At 50.4% G+C, this 22654-nt stretch overlaps 1 protein-coding gene across 10 annotated transcripts in view; it reads right to left on the reverse strand.

Annotated features, from left to right (window-relative positions):
* chn1 (chimerin 1) overlaps positions 1–22654 on the reverse strand; it is a 393699-nt gene that overhangs the window by 255248 nt on the left and 115797 nt on the right. For 9 of the 10 annotated variants that reach the window (XM_072476432.1, XM_072476457.1, XM_072476442.1 and 6 more), the window contains one exon: positions 3094–3207. The exons of the other annotated variant lie outside the window; for it this stretch is intronic. In XM_072476432.1, the coding sequence (XP_072332533.1) occupies positions 3094–3207 (114 nt within the window). The remainder of the gene's footprint in view (positions 1–3093; positions 3208–22654) is intronic. 10 annotated transcript variants of the gene reach the window in all.

Below are 22654 nucleotides of genomic sequence, written 5' to 3' on the forward strand. Positions count from 1 at the left end.
TGCTACATCCTTCCACACTATCGACAACACCACCGACTTTAGTATCGTCTGCAAATTTACTCACCCACCCTTCTGCGCCTTCCTCTAGGTCATTGATAAAAATGACAAACAGCAACGGCCCCAGAACAGATCCTTGTGGTACTCCACTTGTGACTGTACTCCATTCTGAACATTTCCCATCAACCACCACCCTCTGTCTTCTTTCAGCTAGCCAATTTTTTCTGATCCACATCTCTAAATCACCCTCAATCCCCAGCCTCCGTATTTTTTGCAATAGCCTACCGTGGGGAACCTTATCAAACGCTTTGCTGAAATCCATATACACCACATCAACTGCTCTACCCTCGTCTACCTGTTCAGTCACCTTCTCAAAGAACTCAATAAGGTTTGTGAGGCATGACCTACCCTTCACAAAGCCATGCTGACTATCCCTGATCATATTATTCCTATCTAGATGATTATAAATCTTGTCTCTTATAATCCCCTCCAAGACTTTACCCACTACAGACGTGAGGCTCACCGGTCTATAGTTGCCAGGGTTGTCTCTGCTCCCCTTTTTGAACAAAGGGACCACATTTGCTGTCCTCCAGTCCTCTGGCACTATTCCTGTAACCAATGATGACATAAAAATCAAAGCCAAAGGTCCAGCAATCTCTTCCCTGGCCTCCCATAGAATCCTAGGATAAATCCCATCAGGTCCCGAGGACTTATCTATTTTCAGCCTGTCCAGAATTGCCAACACCTCTTCCCTACGTACCTCAATGCCATCTATTCTATTAGCCTGGGGCTCAGCATTCTCCTCCACAACATTATCTTTTTCCTGAGTGAATACTGACGAAAAATATTCATTTAGTATCTCGCCTATCTCTTCAGACTCCACACACAATTTCCCATCCCTGTCCTTGACTGGTCCTACTCTTTCCCTAGTCATTCGCTTATTCCTGACATACCTATAGAAAGCTTTTGGGTTTTCCTTGATCCTTCCTGCCAAATACTTCTCATGTCCCCTCCTTGCTCGTCTTAGCTCTCTCTTTAGATCCTTCCTCGCTACCTTGTAACTATCCATCGCCCCAACCGAAACTTCACACTTCATCTTCACATAGGCCTCCTTCTTCCTCTTAACAAGAGATTCCACTTCCTTGGTAAACCACGGTTCCCTCGCTCGACGCCTTCCTCCCTGTCTGACCGGTACATACTTATCAAGAACACGCAGTAGCTGATCCTTGAACAAGCCCCACTTATCCAGTGTGCCCAACACTTGCAGCCTACTTCTCCACCTTATCCCCCCCAAGTCACGTCTAATGGCATCATAATTGCCCTTCCCCCAGCTATAACTCTTGCCCTGCGGTGTATACTTATCCCTTTCCATCATTAACGTAAACGTCACCGAATTGTGGTCACTGTCCCCAAAGTGCTCTCCTACCTCCAAATCCAACACCTGGCCTGGTTCATTACCCAAAACCAAATCCAACGTGGCCTCGCCTCTTGTTGGCCTGTCAACATATTGTTTCAGGAAACCCTCCTGCACACACTGTACAAAAAACGACCCATCTATTGTACTCGAACTACATCTTTTCCAGTCAATATTTGGAAAGTTAAAGTCTCCCATAATAACTACCCTGTTACTTTCGCTCATATCCAGAATCATCTTCGCCATCCTTTCCTCTACATCCCTAGAACTATTAGGAGGCCTATAAAAAACTCCCAACAGGGTGACCTCTCCTTTCCTGTTTCTAACTTCAGCCCATACTACCTCGGAAGAAGAGTCCCCATCTAGCATCCTCTCCGCCACCGTAATACTGCTCTTGACTAGCAGCGCCACACCTCCCCCTCTTTTGCCTCCTTCTCTGAGCTTACTAAAACACCTAAACCCCGGAACCTGCAACATCCATTCCTGTCCCTGCTCTATCCATGTCTCCGAAATGGCCACAACATCGAAGTCCCAGGTACCAACCCATGCTGCCAGTTCCCCTACCTTGTTTCGTATACTCCTGGCATTGAAGTAGACACACTTCAAACCACCTACCTGAACACTGGCCCCCTCCTGCGACGTCAAATCTGTGCTCCTGACCTCTATACTCTCATTCTCCCTTACCCTAAAACTACAATCCAGGAATCTGGAAGATAATGGCTGGGATTTTATGGCCTTGCAGCAGCTGGTTCTCCTGCGGCGGATCTGAAAGATCCTGCCCAATGATTTCAATGCTTTAACTTCTTTATCCTCTGAAAATTGAGCGTTGAAGAATTGCAGCCCACAAGAAACTGGAAGAACATGGACAACTGTCTCTCTGTACTCCCTTGTTTTGTTGAAATTTGTCTATATACTTTCCAATTCATGAATGCGTAATCCTGGGTTACATTCACACTTCAAAGATTTTCAATATCAGTTCAGATGTTCCTTGAAACTTAATTCAACCAGAATAGCAGTGACCAATTTTAACAATTTCCAGAAAATAAATTCTTCCAATATTTAACACTGACTTAAAAACCAAGACATAGCAAACATCTAAAAGGTTTAATAATACATTGTCAAAAACTACTCAGTACTGTTAAAAATAATAATTCATGGTCACATGTTAAAAATGGATCATTAGGGGCAGCACAGTGGCTAGCTCTGCTGCCTCACGGCGCCGAGGTCCCAGTTCAATCATGGTTCTGGGTCACTGTCTGTGTGGAGTTTGCACATTCTCCCAGTGTTTGCGTGGGTTTCGCCCCCCCCCCCCAACCTAAAGATGTGCAGGGTAAGTGGATTGGCCACGCTAAATTGCCCCTTAATTGGAAAAAATGAATTGGGTACTCTAAAGTTTTTTTTTTAAAAGGCTAATTACGGTCAAGAAATGGGTGGGTGTAATGTGAACATAAACAAAGAATATTGAGCATGCAACCATTTATTGATTATCATACAAAATACAGCTTGCAGTAGTGATCTGGTCAGAATGAAAATAGTTATAAAAAACCCACAAAAGAAGTTCTTCTTTCTACCATCACAGTGTCTTGTTTACTGATAGTACAGAACAAGAATAATTTAACTGGTAGCTTATGCATTTAGGATTTTACACTCCTCTGCATTTAATTATTAAAATCACCACTAACCGCAGTGCCAGGGTGTAGGTACCAGACTGACGTTGGCTTTCCCGAATAATATAACTGCCTTCTGCTACACTTAGCAGTTGATCTGCTGCTTCTCGTGAAATCATTCCATGAAATCTGTTTACAGAAAATAATGAAATTCTGTCATAAATTTAAAACGACAGTATAACTGCAATTCATGTGGCTGTCTTCTCGAAAATTTAACCACCATACAAATCAGGATTAATAATGAAATAGTCTTGGGTCTTTTCAGCCAAGGTGCCTGCATGAAAAATAATGCAAATAAAGGAACATTTTTCAAAACAGCAGGAAAAAAGGAACATAATTGTATGAATCTAACTAAAGACTAAAATTAACAACTGTAAACAGAATCCTAGAAAATGTTACTCCAGTGTTGTCCAGGTGGCAAGTTGGGAGTTAGGTTGGCCCATTTGCCCTACCTTGATTTAGGCCTAAATCCCACGCCATCCACATCTACAACTCCCTTACGTTCGCTGACGGAGAAGACAAAACGAAATTCAAAACAGTCCTGCTGAAGTTTGACAGCCACTGCGACATTGAGGTGAATAAATCACTTGAATATCAGGGGTGGGAATCTATGCCGCTAACAGGGCAAGTGCCCAGTGTAATTTTAGATGGATTTCATGTATTTTCATGGGGATGGCAGCACCGTGTTAATGGGTAAGGTAGTGTGTTGAGAGTCCTTCCTTTTGATTTTCCTTTTTTCCCATTTTAAAAATATTATCTTTATTGTTTTTGTTGGCCCGGGGATCATGAACAGAGGTATACCTTTAAGTCAAGTGGAGAAAGTACAGAATTCAGTGTTTCAAATAGCTTGACAACTGGAACACTATGTCCTCAAGTTTAGTATTTGGGAAAGGAAATCCCACATTTTCTCACACCCATCAGATTGGAGGGATTTGGTTCAATTGGTTGGCTGGCAGCCAATGGGTTGGCCAGGGACAGTGTTCTGCCTGGCAACAGACAGAGAATCCAGCAGAAGACATGAGACCCTTGAAATAAGAAGCTGTGCTTTCTCCCTCTCTCGTTCACTAATTTCCTTTAGGGAATAACATCTGCTGTCTGTCACAATATCCACCCATGTTATATAATGAGATGCAGACAGGCAGTGATTGACACATAGGATGACCAGTAAGCACACAACACAGTTCAGCTAATCACCAGACAGAACACTACCACTATAAAGCCAGAGGGCACTAGGGCATTGAGGTGAATGAGTGCTTTGAACGGTACTTTTTCCAGCAGAGGCTTCAGGGTAAGGATGAACCTTTTCAGTCCTTCGTGACCCATCTCCGCATCCTAGCACAGTCATGTAACTATGACTCGACGGCTGATTCCATGATCCGGGATCAGATCGTTTTCGGGGTCCACTCCAACTCCCTTCGGCAGCAGCTCCTTAAAATCAATCAGTTGACCCTCTCTGTCGCTATCGAGACGTGCGTTGTCCATGAGCATGCTAAGAATCGTTACTCCCACATCAGGGCGGCAGAAACTGCAGAGCTGGCCTCCCACGAGGCGGAACGGGTGCAGGCCATTGCACAAATGCAGGGCCTGAGCATCGAGCAGAGTGGCCATTTCGCCCGTATTTCCCGAGTCCCTGCGCATGCGCGCCACGACCGAGTGGACGACGAACCCGGTAACCCGACTGCGCAGGTGCGTACGGCGACCGACCGAACTGCGCATGCGCGATGGCGCACGGAACGCGATGACATCGGCATCATGACGTGTCCGAATTGTGGCTCCGCCCATTTAAAGCGCCAATGTCCGGCAAAAGGACACTGGTATCTACAGCGTGGCAAGCTTGGCCACTACGCAGCCCTTTGCAGATCTGCTCCACCGCTCAGCAGCCAGCGATCCCAGCTGCGGCGCAGAAGTGTCCGCTCAATACAACAAGGCATGCCAGATTCCGATCCCGACAGCCCAACAGACCCTGATGCTGAGTGCCTCAAGTCCCCATAGCGGGTGGGCATCATAACTACACATGTGCTGCCTTCCACCACAACGGCAAAATGCCTCTCGATCCTCAGTGTGGATCCCGACGACGAGTGGTGTGCTGTCCTCACAGTTAACAAGGCTCACATCCGATTTAAACTGGACACCGGCGCATCAGCGAGCATCATCTCAAAATCCGACCTCGACACCATCCGCGCCAGACCAAGCATTCTTCCATCAGCCTGCCAGCTCCTTGACTACAATGGCAATGCTATAGCTGCCAGTGGCTCCTGTCAACTAGGGGTACCCAACACGGCGAACAAGGCAACACTGCGGTTTGAAATCGTCGGACCTGACAAGAGCGACCCTGCTCGGTGCTCGAGCTTGCAAGCTCCTGAACCTGGTTCAGCGAGTCCACACCATGTCATCATCACCAGCGACGGCCTTGCCAAATGGAAACTTGCAAGCCGACATAGATGACATTATCACGCAGTACCACAGCATATTTGATGGAATGGGCACGCTCCCATACCGATATAAAATCCTGCTCAAGCCGAACGCCACCCCTGTAGTTCATGCACCACGCCGGGTGCCGGCACCCCTCAAGGATCGTCTGAAGAAGCAATTACAGGACCTCCAAGACCAGGGCATCATATCGAAGGTCACGGAGACAACAGACTGGGTCAGCTCCATGGTCTGCGTAAAGAAGCCGTCAGGGGAGCTTCACATTTGCAATGACCCTAAGGATCTAAACCGCAACATCATGCGGGAGCATTACCCAATACCAAAACGTGAAGAGTTGACCAGTGAGATGGCTCATGCCAAATTCTTTACTAAGCTGGACGCCTCCAAGGGTTTTTGGCAAATACAGCTGGACGCGTCCAGTTGCAAGCGGTGCAAGTTCAATAATACCCCGTTCGATCGCTACTGCTACAACCGGATGCCTTTTGAGATCATACCTGCCTCCGAAGTATTTCACCGCTTCATGGAGCAGATGATGGAGGTCATCGAGGGGGTGCGAGTATACGTTGCCAACGTAATTATCTGGTCCACAATGCCCCAGGAACGCATCACTCGCCTCAAGAAGGTACTCCAGAGAATTCATGAACATGGTCTCCAGCACAACAGGGCCATGTACTCATTTAGTCAATCAGATATTAAGTTCCTGGGTGACCACATCTCGCAGCAGGGCGTGCGGCCAGATGTCAACAAGGTCTCGGCGATCAACGCCATGAAGACCCCGGAGGACAAGAAGGCGGTCCTCCGCTTTCTCGGGATGGTCTACTTCCTCGGGAAATTCATTCCCAATATGGCATCCCACACCACGGCCCTCCTCCATCTCGTCAAGAAGTGGACGGAATTCCAGTGGCTGCCCACGCATGAAGAGGAATGGCGTGAGCTGAAAGCAAAGCTCACCACAGCCCCGGTTCTAGTATTCTTCGACCCAACCAAGGAAACCAAGATATCGACTGATGCAAACTAGGATGGCATTGGGGCGGTGCTCCTTCAGCGAGATGACTCCTCGTCCTGGGCTTCAGTGGCATATGCTTCCAGGGCCATAACGCCCACTGAGCAACGGTACGGTCAGATTGAGAAGGAGTGTCTGGGCCTCCTGACAGGGTAGTCAAGTTTCACGACTAAGTTTACGGCCTGCCACAATTCACGGTAGAAACGGACCACAGGCCTCTAGTCCATATAATCCAGTGGATTTAAATGACATGACACCTCGGTTACAGCAAATTCTTCTTAAGCTACGCCGCTAAAACTTTGAACTTGTCTACACGCCAGGCAAAGAGCTGATCATTGCAGATACCCTATCTAGGTCCATTACCACACCGTGTGAACAAAGTGACTTCGTCTGCCACATAGAAGCGCAAGTGCAGTTGTGTGCCACCAACCTTCCGGCCTCTGACGAACGGGTGGTCCAAATTCGTGAGGAGACGGCCAAGGATCCTCTGCTGCAGCGTGTGATGCAGCACCTTACCCATGGCTGGCAGAAGGGACAATGTCCCCAATTCTTTAATGTTAAAGACGAGCTGATGGTTGTGGAGGCAATCCTTCTGAAACTCGACAGGATCGTTATTCCTCAGAGCATGCGGGCTATGGTGCTGGGCCAACTCCATGAGGGTCACCTTGGGGTCAGGAAACGCCGTTGCAGAGCTTGGGAGGCGGTCAATTGGCCGGGCATCAGCCAGGACATTGCCGACACTGTCCTCAACTGCCCTACCTGTCAGAAGTTTCAACCAGCTCAACCCAAGGAAACGCTGCAACAGCACGAGATTGTGACCTCTCGTGGTCCAAAGTAGGTGTAGACCTTTTCCACGCCAAGGGACGTGTGGTACTTCTCCAGTTACCCAAAAGTGGTGAAACTGTCCAACCTCACGTTGAAGACGGTAATCAAAGCCTGCAAAGAAACGTTCACCAGGCATGGGATTCCACTCACGGTAATGAGCGACAACGGTCCTTGCTTTTACAGCCGGGAATGGTCTGATTTTGCACAGTCCTGCAACGTCCGTCACGTAACCTCCAGTCCCCACTACCCGCAGTCAAACGGGAAGGCCAAGAAAGGGGTCCATATTGTAAAGCGGTTGCTGTGCAAAGCTGCAGACTCAGGCTCCGACTTCAACCAGGCGATGCTGGCATACAGGGCAACCCCACTGTCCACTGGGTTGTCTCCAGCGCAGATGCTCATGAATCGCACTCCGAGGACCACAGTTCCAGGTATCCATGTTCCAGACCTTGACCACCTCTCGGTCTTACAGAAAATGCAGCAGTCACGGGCCCAACAGAACGCCACATACGATGCTCATGCCACGGATCTACCTGAGCTGGCCCCAACTGATCATGTTCGTGTCCAGTTGCCTGAGGGCGGCTGGTCAGCCCCAGCTGTTGTGATCAAACAAGTGGCCCCAAGATCATTCCTTGTCCGCATGGCTGATGGCTCCCTGCTACGGTACAACAGACGGGCACTGCGAAGAGTTCCACGCCCGCTACCTGACCGAAGTGCCCCGCCGCCTACGATGCTTCCTCCGGACGTACCCTGCCACGAGGCCACCGATCTACCAGCAATCCTGCCAGCCCATGCGACCACCGCGATGGCAGCGATCGCGCCTCTCCACATGCAGGCGGCTCCTGATCCACCTCTGCGGCGATTGACAAGAATTCGTCGCCCACCACAAAGACTGAATCTGTATACTGAACTTTTGTACATTTTGTGACTTCATCGATTTAACCTCTGTAAATATTGTTTTGTTTGCCATGCATCTGCACTATCGACACCTTCCTATGTATATACGTTCATTTAGACACCTTTTGTACATAGTCAGGTATAATATATATATATATATATACGCACACCTTAGTATTTATTTATCAAAGAAAAAGGGGTGAGATGTCATAATATCCACTCATGTATATAATGAGATGCAGACAGGCAGTGATTGACACACAGGATGACCAGTAAGCACACAACACAATGCAGCCAATCACCAGACAGGACACTACCACTATAAAGCCAGAGGGCACTAGGTTTCCCGCTCTCTCGGGACCCAGCCACTGAGACAGTCAGAGTCCACGAGCTAGCAAGTGCAAACACCATGCGATAGCTAGTAAGTCTGGTCAGGCTACTACAAGGTCTCCAGTCAGTTCAGTATAGTGTCGACCCACAGCTGAATATGTATATCAGTTCTATCGTTGAATAAAACAGTGTTGGATCTTCTCCAGTGTTAGACGTCTGTTTCCAGCTTCCCTGCATTGAGCGCAGTCCACATCGAACCTACCTGCCTGACACATCACTGTCCTTACCTGGTCTAATGGACGATGCCAGACCCACAGCATGTGGTTCACTCTTAACTGCTCTCTGGAATGTCCTAACAAGCAACGGAGTTGTATCAAACAACTACAGTAAGCTCAAATAAGGACAGATTTGGACATACCATCCAACACCATCCGAGGCACCGAGAACAAGAAAGACATATACTGCCCTGTTGACCCCGTATAAAGTTCTCACTAATATTTGGGGACTTGTGCCAAAATTGAGACAGCTATCCCACAGACTAGTCGAGCAATAGACATACTCACCAAGTCATATCTTACAGCCAAAGTTTCACTCTTCTCCATCATCATCCCTGAATATGGCTTGTCCCACCAACAAAAAGATCCACAGGTGGTAGCACAGTGGTATACAGTGGGAAGGGAGTTGCTCTGAGAGTCTTCAAGATTGACTCTGGAGCCCAGCATGTCTCATGACATCAAGTCAAATATAGTCAAGCAAACCTCCTGATTACTGCCTACCACCATTTTTCAGCAAATTAATCAGAAATCTTTCTTGTTGAATACCAGTTAGAAGAAGCACAGAGAGTAGCAAGGATACAAAATGTACTCTAGGTGGGGGATTTCAAGGGCCAATACCAAAGGGTTCAGTAGCATCATGACAGATTGACCTGCCAGAGTCCTGAATGACATATTTGCCAAACTTCAGGTGGTGAGAGAATGATCATGAGAGAAAGCCTACGTGATCTCCTCACTCTAATCTAATACTGATTAGAGTGAAATCTTGTGGTGTAGCTTATTTAAGTTGTTGATCATGGGTATATGAATTTCTCTTTAAACATTAACGGTCTCTACTGGGATCCTAACATCCAGATATCATTCTGCCTCAACTTCACTTCATTGTCTGCTCCCCATATCCCTTGAATTCCCGAAACACCAACAATTTGTCCTGAAATTCAGTCAATGATGGAACATCCAAAACTCGCTGGCATGGAATTCCAAAGATTCACAGGCCTTTGAATGAAGAACTGTTTTCTCATCTCAGTCATAAATGATCAGCCTTTTTCCTGAGGCCTTGCCCCAGAGTTCTAGATTCCCCAGCCCAAGGACACAATCTCTGTGTCCACCCTATGAAGTTCCTTCAGCAGTTTATACATTTCAATGATAACAGCTTTCATTCTTCTGAGCTCCAGAAAATAGAGGCCTAATTTTCCTCAGCCTCTCATTATAGGCCAGCTGCTCAACCCAGGAACCAATATAATGAAGCTTCAGTGCACAGCCTACAAGACTTCCTTAAATATGGAGACCAAAGCTTCCCTTAATAAAGAGATCAAAATTGCACAAAGTACTCCAGATGTGATCTTGCCAAAACCAACAAGACTTCCTTATTCTTGGACCTCCAATCCCCCTGCAATAAAGATCAAAATGTTATTTGGCTTCCCAATTCCTTGCTGTACCTGCATGATAATTTTGTGTTCCTTTTACGAATGCAGCCAAGTACTCAGTTTGAAACTCAACATTTTGAATTTTCTGCCTTTTAAAAATTATTCTGCTTTGCTATTCTTACTACCTAAAGAATAACTTTACACCTTCCCACATTATACCCCTTCTCCCACCTTGCTGGCCACTCACTTAACCTGTCCATATATCTTTACAGTCTCTTTGTGTCCAACTCACAGCTCACATTCCCAGCTTACTGATTCTCACGACACTCCACGAGTTACAACCTACCAACTTGAAAATGTCCCATTTCTCACAACTCTTGTTTCCTGTCTGTTAACCAATCCTCTATCCATGCTAATTAATATATTATTGCAGCTCCATGAGCCCTTATCTTGTGCATTAACCTTTTGTGTGGCACCTTATTGAACGTATTTGGTAAGTTGAAGTATACTACAATCTACTGTAGTAGTCCCTTTGCCTCCCCACTAGTTACATCCTCAAAAAACTGTAATAAATTTCTCATAAAACCATGTTGACTTTGTCTGATCACATATTTTCTGAGAACATTACTAAGACCTCCTTAATAATAACCCACTTGGGTGGGACATCATCCATTACCTTAAACATTCATTCCCTCCATCACCTTAAACATTCATTCCCTCCATCAGAGACAGAACTTTGTGCCCTCTCCCATTGTAACTTTGATAGTAGGGAGGACGTTTAATCAAACAGGAGAATGGCAGGTGGGGAACTTATCACCTTCCAGCCGTTAGCCTGATTTAGTCCTTGGATGACCATCCAGCCCCAATGCCAATTGAGGCACTTGTGTCAATTAATGCCTCATCTTCTAAAATAAATAAAAATTAACCCAGCAACAGGTGATGGGTGGAAGTTTACCATGTGGGGTGGCTCAACAAACAAATCATGCCGTGATTGCAAGCTCAAAGAGAGGGGGTCCCCTCAACCAAAGGCACTCAGGCCCTGATCACAGGATCTTGCAACGGGAAAGGGCAGGGGTGCGCTTGAGAGCCACTCCCTGCCCCTGCTGCTGACCAAATTCACTCTGTGTTCGTCCTCCCTATCATCACTTATTTCTGCCATGGGAGCCAGCAATTATCCTCGGCCCTGGATGAGTTTTATACCTTGGGGTTGTGTTGCATTTCAATAGAGCTGTTGGCAGTGACTGAGAAGAATGCTCAGAGTCACATCTTGTCAATGCCGAATATCTTTGATGTTTGCATGTGTAGTGCACAGCCCGGAGCCTACATCATCTCAGCTACAAGGAGCAGGAGGAACAAGGAACAGTGGAACACTGATTCAGCCCAGCACTCTGCTCCAAAGTTGTTCTACAGGCAAATGGTTAGTGGGACATTGAGGTTGCCAGAAGTACTCAGGTGGCATCAGGGTCAGGTCAAAGTCAGGGCCGGGGGGGTGCAGTCAGGATCTAGTAGGCCTCGAGGAGGTGGGTCTGATATGTCCTGGGGAGAGGGTCTGTTGATTGAGTGATGAAAGGGGATTTGGGAATTTCAGAGTGAATCATCTGAAACTGGTTTTGAGAGAGGGGCTACCTAGTATGCGTGCCATGAGGCAAGCTATGCAGGGGTGTTTCATCACCTCCACAAGATTCCACCCAGTGGCAGCAGTATGCACCATTGACAGGATACACTTCTGCAACTTGCTACACCTCCTTCGCCAGCACCGTCCAAACCTGCAACTTCTACCAAGGACAAGGGCAGCAGATGCATGGGAACAGCACCATTGCAAGCTCCCCTCCAAGTCACACATCATCTGGACTTGGAATTATATCATTGTTGCTGGGTCAAAAACCTGGAACTCCAGTCCTAATAGCCGTCCTTCCTGAGAGTACATCAACACCACATGGACTGCAGTGGTTCAAGATGCCAGCTCACCACAACCCTCTCAGAGGGAAGTAGGGATGGAGAACAACGTTGACCCTGCCAGTGATACCCAGGAGAACATTTTCAACAAAACTTCTTCCAATACCATGGGACTTCTAGACTCTAATGCTTATTTGTCAATCGGCCAACTGCACCATACTGCTGCCTTAGAACTGACATAACTTGATACTGTCCCAGGAGGGGTCAGGGTCATTTATAATTGGGCCATTTAGCCAAATAATTTCCATGCCAGTGTTCATGCACCACTCGAGCCTCCTCCCAATTTCCCTTATCTAAATCCATCATTGTAATTCTATATTCCCTTCTTCTTTAAATATTTGTCTAGCTTCCCATTAAATGCATCTATACTATTCCATTCAACCACTTTGTGTGGCAGCAAATTCCACATTCTCACCACTCTTTGAGTCAAGAAGTTTCTTCTGAATTACCTATTGGAATGTTGGTGAGACCACATCTGGAGTATTGTGTCCAGTTTTGGTCTCCTTATTTGAAGAAGGATGTGGTGGTATTGGAGGCAGTTCAGAGGTTCACCAGATTGATTCCGGGGATGAAAGGGTAGATATAGGAAGAGGTTAAACAGTTTGGTCTTATATTCACTGGAGTGTAGATAAAGTAAAAGTAGTGGGTATTCTAGAATGAGAGGTCATAGATACATAGAAGATAGGAGGAGGAGGCCTTTTGGCCCTTCGAGCCTGCTCCGCCATTCATCACGATTAGGGCTGATCATCCAACTTAGTAGCCTAATCCTGCTTTCTCGCCATAGCCTTGGCTATGATCCCATTCACCCCAAGTGCTATATCTAGCCGCCTCTTGAATGTATTCAATGTTTTAGCATCAACTACATCCTGTGGTAATGAATTCCACAGGCTCACCACTCTTTGGGTGAAGAAATGTCTCCTTATCTCTGTCCGAAATGGTTTACCCTGAATCCTCAGACTGTGATCCCTTCTGGACACAACCATCATTGGTAACATCTTCCCTGCATCTACCCTGTCTAGCCCTGTTAGAATTTTATAAGTCGCTATGAGATCCCCCCTCATTCTTCTGAACTCCAGCGAGAACAATCCCAACCTCGTCAATCTCTCCTCATATGATAGTCCCACCATCCCTGGAATCAGTCTGGTAAACCTTCGCTGCACTCCCTCGAGAGCAAGAACATCGTTCCTCAGAGAAGGAGACCAAAACGGCACACAATACTCCAGGTGTGGCCTCACCAAGGCCCTGTACAATTGCAGCAACACATCCCTGCTTCTATACTCTAAAACCTCTCGCAGTAAAGGCCAACATTCCATTAGCCTTCTTTACCGCCTGCTGCACCTGCATGCTTACCTTCAGCGACTGGTGCTCAAGGACACCCAGGTCCTGCTGCACACTCCCCTCTCCCAATTTACAACCATTTAGGTAGTAATCTGCCTTCCTCTTTTTGCTTCCAAAGTGAATAACCTCACACTTATCCAAATTATACTGCATCTGCCATTGATTTGCCCACTCGCCCAACCTGTCCAGATCATGCTGTAGGATCCCTGCATCTTCATCACAGTTCACCCTCCCACCCAGCTTGGCATCATCTGCAAACTTTGAGATGTTACATTTTGTTCCCTGATCCAAATCATTAATATATATTGTGAATAGCTGGGGTCCCAGCACCGATCCCTGTGGCACCCCACTAGTTACCGCCTGCCAATTTGAAAAGGACCCATTAATTCCTAGACTTCGTTTCCTCTCTGCCAACCAGTTTTCTATCCACCTCAATACATTTCCCACAATCCCATGCACTTACTGGTTACATCTTCAAAGAATTCTAACAGATTTGTCAAGCACAATTTTCCCTTCATTAATCCACACTGACTCTAACTGATCCTGCCACTGCTTTCTAAATGCTCCGCTATAAAGTCCTTGATAATGGATTCAAGAATTTTTCCCACTACCAATGTTAGGCTTTCTGGTCTATAATTTCCTGTTGTCTCTCTACCTCCCTTTTTGAATATTGGAGTGACGTGAGCTACCCTCCAATCTGCAGGGACAGTTCCAGAGTCTGTAGAATCCCAGAAGATGACCACCAATGCATCCACTATTTCCAGAGCCACCTCCTTAAGCACTCTGGGATGCAGATTCTCAGGACCTGGGGATTTATCCGCCTTCAATCCCATCAATTTTCCCACCACCATTTCTCTACTAATGTTGATCTCCCTCAGTTCTCCCCTCTCACTAAACCTTTCATTCTCCAACATTTCTGGTGTCTGATTGGTGTCCTCTTTTGTGAAGACAGAACCAAAGTATGTATTCAATTGCTCAGCAATTGGCCCTCTTAACCCCTTTGCTTCTGTGCCAGACAGGAATGAACAGTTGTTGCAGTTCCCCCATGCGTTCCTTGAATGTTTGCCATTGTCTATCCACTGTCATCCCTTTTAGTAACTCTCCCCAATCTATCAAGGCTAACTCACGCCTCATATCTTCATCGTTCCCTATATTAAGATTCAGAACCCTCGTCTCCGAATCAACTACTTCACTCTCCATCTTGATAAACAATTCTATCATGTTATGGTCGCTCATCCCCAAGGAGTCTCGTATAGCCAGATTGGCAATGATTCCCTTCTCATTACACAGTACCCAGTTTAAGATGGCCTGCTCGCCAGTTGGTTCCTCCACATATTGGTCAAGAAAACCATCCTGTATACACTCTAGGAATTCCTCCTCTACGGCATTGTGGCTAATTTGATTTACCCATTCTATGTGAAGATTAAAATTACCCATGATCACCGATATTCCTTTATTACATGCATCTCTAATTTTGTGTTTAATGCCATTCCCAACCTCACCACTGCAGTTTGGGGGTCCATATATGACACCCACTAATGTTTTTTGTCCCTTGGTATTTCTCAACTCTACCCATACAGACTCCACATTGTCGGAGCTAATACCCTTTCTCACTACTGTGTTCATTTCCTCTTTAACCAGGAGTGCCACATCACCACCTTTTCTTTTATGTCTGTCCTTCCAAAATACTGAAAACCCTGGGACATTCAGTTACCATCCCTGGTCACCCGGCAGCCATGTCTCCGTAATCCCAATGATATCATTCCCATTTATATCTATCTGCGCAATAGTTCATCCACTTTATTGCAAATGCTCCATGCATTAAGGCACAGAGCCTTTAAGTTTGTCTTTTTCACATTGTTTGTCTTGCTCCCAATATTTTTCTCTTTTGCACTATTTGAATTTTGCCCCGTTTCTCCACCTATCACTTCTTATTCACTTTTTTACCTTTTGTTTTTGTCCCTGATCCCTCTTTCGGACTCCTCGCAGAAGTTCCCATCCCCCTGGCATATTAGTTTAAATCCTCCCCAAATGCTCTAGCAAATAGCCCCCCTAGGACATCAGTTCCAGTCCTGCCCATATGTAACCCGTCCAGTTTGTACAGGTCCCACCTCCCCAAGAACTGGTCCCAGGAATCTAAAACGTCCCCCTGACACCATCTCTTCAGCCCGTATTCATCCAATATATCCTGTTATTTCTACTCTAACTAGCATGTGGCACCGGTAGTAATCCTGAGATCACTACCTTTGAGGTCCAATTTCTTAACTTCCTTCCCAGCTCCCTGTATTCTGCTTTTAGGATCTTGGTAGAAATTAGCTTTCCAGTTAGCTATAGATGATGTAGATAAAAGGTTTAATTGAGAACTCATTAAGAGTAATTAACCAAATCATATTAACTAGGAGAGTGAGGAAAACCGAATAGCTGGGAACATTTTGCAAATTGCCAGAGACTGAAGGTCAATGATGTCAAATTGCTAAAAGACCCCATTGTGCTATAAAGAACTGGGCTGATGTCCCAGTTCCGTTTCTATGGTAACAACTAGTCTAGGTGATAAGTCCTAGCGAAGAATGTGTTTTTCTCAAGCATGGTATGGGAAAGTTTATACCAATATATTTAAATACATATCTCTCTTAAATTGACGGACAGACAGTCCGGCCGAATTGAGTGAATTATAAATTAGATAAAGCCAATCACAGTTGTAAAGAAGGGGAGACCTTAAAGATAATAATCTCCTCAAGAATCACTTGTCGGGATGGAAAAATCAATTCCGGAATCAATCTCTCTCTTTCTGAAACCTATTTTCTTTGCTTGCTTTTGCTAAATCGCCATCTTTCTTTTGTTTAAATCACTCAGTCATTTTATGCTGTGTATTATGATTTGAAGAATTACCACGATCTGCATTTTAAAACTCAACCACTGTATTCGCTAAAGACAGTCAAAGCAAAAGCAAGCAAAGAAATCCCCAGGTACCTAAAACTAATTCCCACCACTTTGAATGGCATCTCCCCCAGTCTCCTCTCCTGCCCCCTTGCCTGAATCACAAAAATCTCACTCTTGCCCATATTAATTTTGTAACCCAAGAATCGGCCAAATTCCTCCAGTATTCCCATAATTCCTGTGATTCCCTCCAACAGGTCTGTTATATAAAGGAGTAAATCATCCGCGTAGAGTGAGACTCTATGTTCCACCCCCCCCCCCCTCACAATCCCCCGCCAAATGTTCGATGCCCTCAACGCCATTGCAAAAGGCTCTATGGCCAGGGCAAACAGTAGTGGGGAGAGTGGACACCCCTGCCTTGTCCCCCTGCACAGACTAAAATACTCTAATCAAACCTGGTTGGTCCTTACATTCGCCACTGGTGCCCGATATAGCCACCGGACCCAATCGACAAATCCCTGCCCGAACCCAAACCTTCCCAAGACATCCCACAGGTACTTCTACTCCACCCGATCAAAGGCCTTTTGTGCATCCATAGCCACCACCACCTCGACCTCACGCCCCTCCGCATGCATCATTATTGCATTTGGGAGCCGCCTAATGTTGGACATCAGGTGTTATCCCTTCACAAATCCCCTCTGGTCCTCCCCAATTACCCCTGGAACATAATCCTCTATGCACATGGCCAAGATCTTTTCCAGCAATTTCACATCCACATTCAGCAGGGAGATTGGCCCATACCACCCACAACTCTCCGGATCCTTATCCCGCTTCAATATAAGGGAAATCGATACCTGCGATAATGTTTGGGGGGGGGGTGGGGTGGGGGGAAGAGACACTCCCAGCTCCTTGGGCTCATTAAAAGCCTTTACCAGGAGCGGCCCTAGCAACCCGGAAAACTTTTTACAAAACTCAACCGGGTATCCGTCAGGCCCCGGGGTATTACCCGATTGCATCGCCCCCAATCCATCTATAACCACCCCCAGCCCAATTGGGGCTCCCAAACCCTCCACTAATTCCTCATCTATCCTCGGAAACGCCAGTTCCCCCAGAAACCGCTTCATGCCATCCTCCCCGGCTGGGGGTTCCGATTTATACTGTCATGTGAGAGTACCTTTAAGAACTGGGTGTTTGTTAAATAGCTGTAGTGGATGTGCCTTTAAGAAATGGGTGTTTATCAGATAGTTGCAGTGACGCCAGAGAGTGGGTGGAGTTGGGCTGTCTGTCTTTCACTTTTGTTTTTGAGCAGGCAGCTACAATGTGTTTAGTTTTGTTTTGAAAGCTGGATAGCTGCAGGCAAAGCAAACAGCTGAATAAGGATCTCTGTCTGCAATCTAAAGACTGTCTCCAGATCATTTGAGGATTTCAAAGTGATAACTGCTCTCAGTAGTGAATTTAAACCTGATCTCGGTATTAAAACGGGTCTTTTGTCTTATGGATGTTGTAAGGGAAGATTAAGGGTTACTTACAGAGTACTGTATTCTTTGGGGGAGTATTTTAGTTGATGGTTGCTGAGATATTTACTGTGTGTGTTTAAAAATGATAATGGGATTCAGAGAATAAACATTGTTTTTGTTTAAAAATACTCTTAGTTCTCTGTTGCCCCACACCTGTAAAGTGGGTCCTTGTGCTTCCCATACCCACACACTATTAAAAGTTATTTTTTTAATTTTGAGGTGAGGGTGGTCGGTGGTGTGGTAGGTGAGGGTGGTCGGTGGTGTGGGAGGTCGGTGGTTAGGGAGGTGAGGGTGGTCGGTGGTGTGAGAGGTGAGGGTGTTCGGTGGTGTGGGAGGTGAGGGTGTTCGGTGGTGTAGGAGGTGAGGGTGGTCGGTGGTGTGGGAGGTGAGGGTGTTCAGTGGTGTGGGAGGTGAGGGTGGTCGGCGGTGTGGGAAGTCGGTGGTGTGGGAAGTGAGGGTGGCCGGTGCTGTGGGAGGTGAGGGTGTATCGGTGGTGTGGGAGGTCGGTGGTGTGGGAAGTGAGGGTGGCCGGTGGTGTGGGAGGTGAGGGTGTATCGGTGGTGTGGGAGGTCAGTGGTGTGGGAGGTGAGGGTGTTCGGTGGTGTGAGCGGTGAGGGTGTTCGGTGGTGTGGGAGGTGAGGGTGGTCGGTGGTGTGGGAGGTGAGGGTGGTCGGTGGTGTGGGAGGTGAGGGTGGTTGGTGGTGTGGGAGGTGAGGGTGGTCGGTGGTGTGGGAGGTGAGGGTGGTCGGTGCTGGGAGGTGAGGGTGTTCGGTGGTGTGGGAGGTGAGGGTGGTTCGTGGTGGGGGAGGTGAGGGTGATGGGGAGGTGAGGGTGGTCGGTGGTGTGGGAGGTGAGGGTGGTCGGTGGTGGGGGAGGTGAGGGTGGTCGGTGGTGGGGGAGGTGAGGGTGGTCGGTGGTGGGGGAGGTGAGGGTGGTCGGTGGTGTGGGAGGTGAGGGTATATCGGTGGTGTGGGTGGTGAGGGTGGTCGGTGGTGAGGGAGGTGAGGGTGTTCGGTGGTGGGGGAGGTGAGGGTGGTCGGTGGTGTGGGAGATGAGGGTGGTCGGTGGTGTGGGAGGTGAGGATGGTCGGTGGTGTGGGAGGTGAGGGTGGTGTGGGAGGTGAGGGTGGTCGGTGGTGGGGGAGGTGAGGGTGGTCGGTGGTGTGGGAGATGAGGGTGGTCGGTGGTGTGGGAGGTGAGGGTGGTCGGTGGTGTGGGAGGTGAGGGTGGTCGGTGGTGTGGGAGGTGAGGGTGGTCAGTGATGTGGGAGGTGAGGGTGGTCGGTGGTGTGGGAGGTGAGGGTGGTCGGTGGTGTGGGAGGTGAGGGTGGTCGGTGGTGTGGGAGGTGAGGGTGGTCGGTGGTGTGGGAGGTGAGGGTGGTCGGTGGTGGGGGAGGTGAGGGTGGTCGGTGGTGTGGGAGGTGAGGGTGGTCGGTGGTGTGGGAGGTGAGGGTGGTCGGTGGTGTGGGAGGTGAGGGTGGTCGGTGGTGGGGGAGGTGAGGGTGGTCGGTGGTGTGGGAGGTGAGGGTGGTCGGTGGTGTGGCAGGGGAGGGTGGTCGGTGGTGGGGGAGGGGAGGGTGGTCGGGGTGTGGGAGGGGAGGGTGGTCGGTGGTGTGGGAGGTGAGGGTGTTTGGTGGTGTGGGAGGTGAGGGTGGTCGGTGGTGTGGGGGGTGAGGGTGGTCGGTGGTGTGGGAGGTGAGGGTGGTCGGTGGTGTGGGAGGGGAGGGTGGTCGGTGGTGTGGGAGGTGAGGGTGGTCGGTGGTGTGGGGGGTGAGGGTGGTCGGTGGTGTGGGAGGTGGGGGTGGTCGGTGGTGTGGGAGATGAGGGTGGTCGGTGGTGTGGGAGATGAGGGTGGTCGGTGGTGTGGGAGATGAGGGTGGTCGGTGGTGTGGGAGGTGAGGGTGGTCGGTGGTGGGGGAGGTGAGGGTGGTCGGTGGTGTGGGAGGTGAGGGTGGTCGGTGGTGTGGGAGGTGAGGGTGGTCGGTGGTGTGGGAGGTGAGGGTGTTTGGTGGTGTGGGAGGTGAGGGTGTTTGGTGGTGCGGGAGGTGGGGGTGGTCGGTGGTGTGGGAGATGAGGGTGGTCGGTGGTGTGGGAGGTGAGGGTGGTCGGTGGTGGGGGAGGTGAGGGTGTTTGGTGGTGTGGGAGGTGAGGGTGTTTGGTGGTGCGGGAGGTGGGGGTGGTCGGTGGTGTGGGAGATGAGGGTGGTCAGTGGTGTGGGAGGTGAGGGTGGTCAGTGATGTGGGAGGTGAGGGTGGTCGGTGGTGTGGGAGGTGAGGGTGGTCAGTGGTGTGGGAGGGGAGGGTGGTCGGGGTGTGGGAGGGGAGGGTGGTCGGTGGTGTGGGAGGTGAGGGTGGTCGGTGGTGTGGGAGGTGAGGGTGTTTGGTGGTGTGGGAGGTGAGGGTGTTTGGTGGTGTGGGAGGTGAGGGTGTTTGGTGGTGCGGGAGGTGGGGGTGGTCGGTGGTGTGGGAGATGAGGGTGGTCGGTGGTGTGGGAGGTGAGGGTGGTCGGTGGTGGGGGAGGTGAGGGTGTTTGGTGGTGTGGGAGGTGAGGGTGTTTGGTGGTGCGGGAGGTGGGGGTGGTCGCTGGTGTGGGAGGTCGGAGGTGTGGGAGGTGAGGGTGTTCGGTGGTGTGGGAGGTCGGTGGTGTGGGAGGTGAGGGTGGTCGGTGGTGTGGGAGGTGAGGGTGGTCGGTGGTGTGGGAGGTGAGGGTGGTCGGTGGTGTGGGAGGTCGGTGGTGTGGGAGGTGAGGGTGTTCGGTGGTGTGGGAGGTGAGGGTGTTCGGTGGTGTGGGAGGTGAGGGTGGTCGGTGGTGTGGGAGGCGAGGGTGGTCGGTGGTGTGGGAGGTGAGGGTGGTTCGTGGTGGGGGAGGTGAGGGTGATGGGGAGGTGAGGGTGGTCGGTGGTGTGGGAGGTGAGGGTGGTCGGTGGTGAGGGAGGTGAGGGTGGTTCGTGGTGGGGGAGGTGAGGGTGATGGGGAGGTGAGGGTGTTCGGTGGTGTGGGAGGTGAGGGTGGTCGGTGGTGTGGGAGATGAGGGTGGTCGGTGGTGTGGGAGGTGAGGGTGGTCGGTGGTGGGGGAGGTGAGGGTGGTCGGTGGTGTGGGAGGTGAGGGTGGTCGGTGGTGTGGGAGGTGAGGGTGGTCGGTGGTGTGGGAGGTGAGGGTGTTTGGTGGTGTGGGAGGTGAGGGTGTTTGGTGGTGCGGGAGGTGGGGGTGGTCGGTGGTGTGGGAGATGAGGGTGGTCGGTGGTGTGGGAGGTGAGGGTGGTCGGTGGTGGGGGAGGTGAGGGTGTTTGGTGGTGTGGGAGGTGAGGGTGTTTGGTGGTGCGGGAGGTGGGGGTGGTCGGTGGTGTGGGAGATGAGGGTGGTCAGTGGTGTGGGAGGTGAGGGTGGTCAGTGATGTGGGAGGTGAGGGTGGTCGGTGGTGTGGGAGGTGAGGGTGGTCAGTGGTGTGGGAGGGGAGGGTGGTCGGGGTGTGGGAGGGGAGGGTGGTCGGTGGTGTGGGAGGTGAGGGTGGTCGGTGGTGTGGGAGGTGAGGGTGTTTGGTGGTGTGGGAGGTGAGGGTGTTTGGTGGTGTGGGAGGTGAGGGTGTTTGGTGGTGCGGGAGGTGGGGGTGGTCGGTGGTGTGGGAGATGAGGGTGGTCGGTGGTGTGGGAGGTGAGGGTGGTCGGTGGTGGGGGAGGTGAGGGTGTTTGGTGGTGTGGGAGGTGAGGGTGTTTGGTGGTGCGGGAGGTGGGGGTGGTCGCTGGTGTGGGAGGTCGGAGGTGTGGGAGGTGAGGGTGTTCGGTGGTGTGGGAGGTCGGTGGTGTGGGAGGTGAGGGTGGTCGGTGGTGTGGGAGGTGAGGGTGGTCGGTGGTGTGGGAGGTGAGGGTGGTCGGTGGTGTGGGAGGTGAGGGTGTTCGGTGGTGTGGGAGGTGAGGGTGTTCGGTGGTGTGGGAGGTGAGGGTGGTCGGTGGTGTGGGAGGCGAGGGTGGTCGGTGGTGTGGGAGGTGAGGGTGGTTCGTGGTGGGGGAGGTGAGGGTGATGGGGAGGTGAGGATGGTCGGTGGTGTGGGAGGTGAGGGTGGTCGGTGGTGAGGGAGGTGAGGGTGGTTCGTGGTGGGGGAGGTGAGGGTGGTCGGTGGTGTGGGAGGCGAGGGTGGTCGGTGGTGTGGGAGGTGAGGGTGGTCGGTGGTGTGGGAGGTGAGGGTGGTCGGTGGTGTGGGAGATGAGGGTGGTCGGTGGTGTGGGAGGTGGGGGTGGTCGGTGGTGTGGGAGGTGGGGGTGGTCGGTGGTGTGGGAGATGAGGGTGGTCGGTGGTGTGGGAGGTGGGGGTGGTCGGTGGTGTGGGGGGTGAGGGTGGTCGGTGGTGTGGGGGGTGAGGGTGGTCGGTGGTGTGGGAGGTGAGGGTGGTCGGTGGTGGGGGAGGTGAGGGTGGTCGGTGGTGGGGGAGGTGAGGGTGGTCGGTGCTGGGGGAGGGGAGGGTGGTCGGTGGTGTGGGAGGTGAGAGTGGTCGGTGGTGTGGGAGGGGAGGGTGGTCGGTGGTGTGGGAGGTGAGGGTGGTCGGTGGTGTGGGGGTGAGGGTGGTCGGTGGTGGGGGAGGTGAGGGTGGTCGGTGGTGTGGGGGGTGAGGGTGGTCGTTGGTGTGGGAGGTGAGGGTGGTCAGTGGTGTGGGAGGGGAGGGTGGTCGGGGTGTGGGAGGGGAGGGTGGTCAGTGGTGTGGGAGGTGAGGGTGGTTCGTGGTGGGGGAGGTGAGGGTGGTCGGTGGTGTGGGAGGGGAGGGTGGTCGGGGTGTGGG

The sequence above is a fragment of the Scyliorhinus torazame genome, chromosome 2 (genome assembly GCF_047496885.1).
Source record: "Scyliorhinus torazame isolate Kashiwa2021f chromosome 2, sScyTor2.1, whole genome shotgun sequence".
Classification (NCBI taxonomy): Eukaryota; Metazoa; Chordata; class Chondrichthyes; order Carcharhiniformes; family Scyliorhinidae; genus Scyliorhinus; species Scyliorhinus torazame.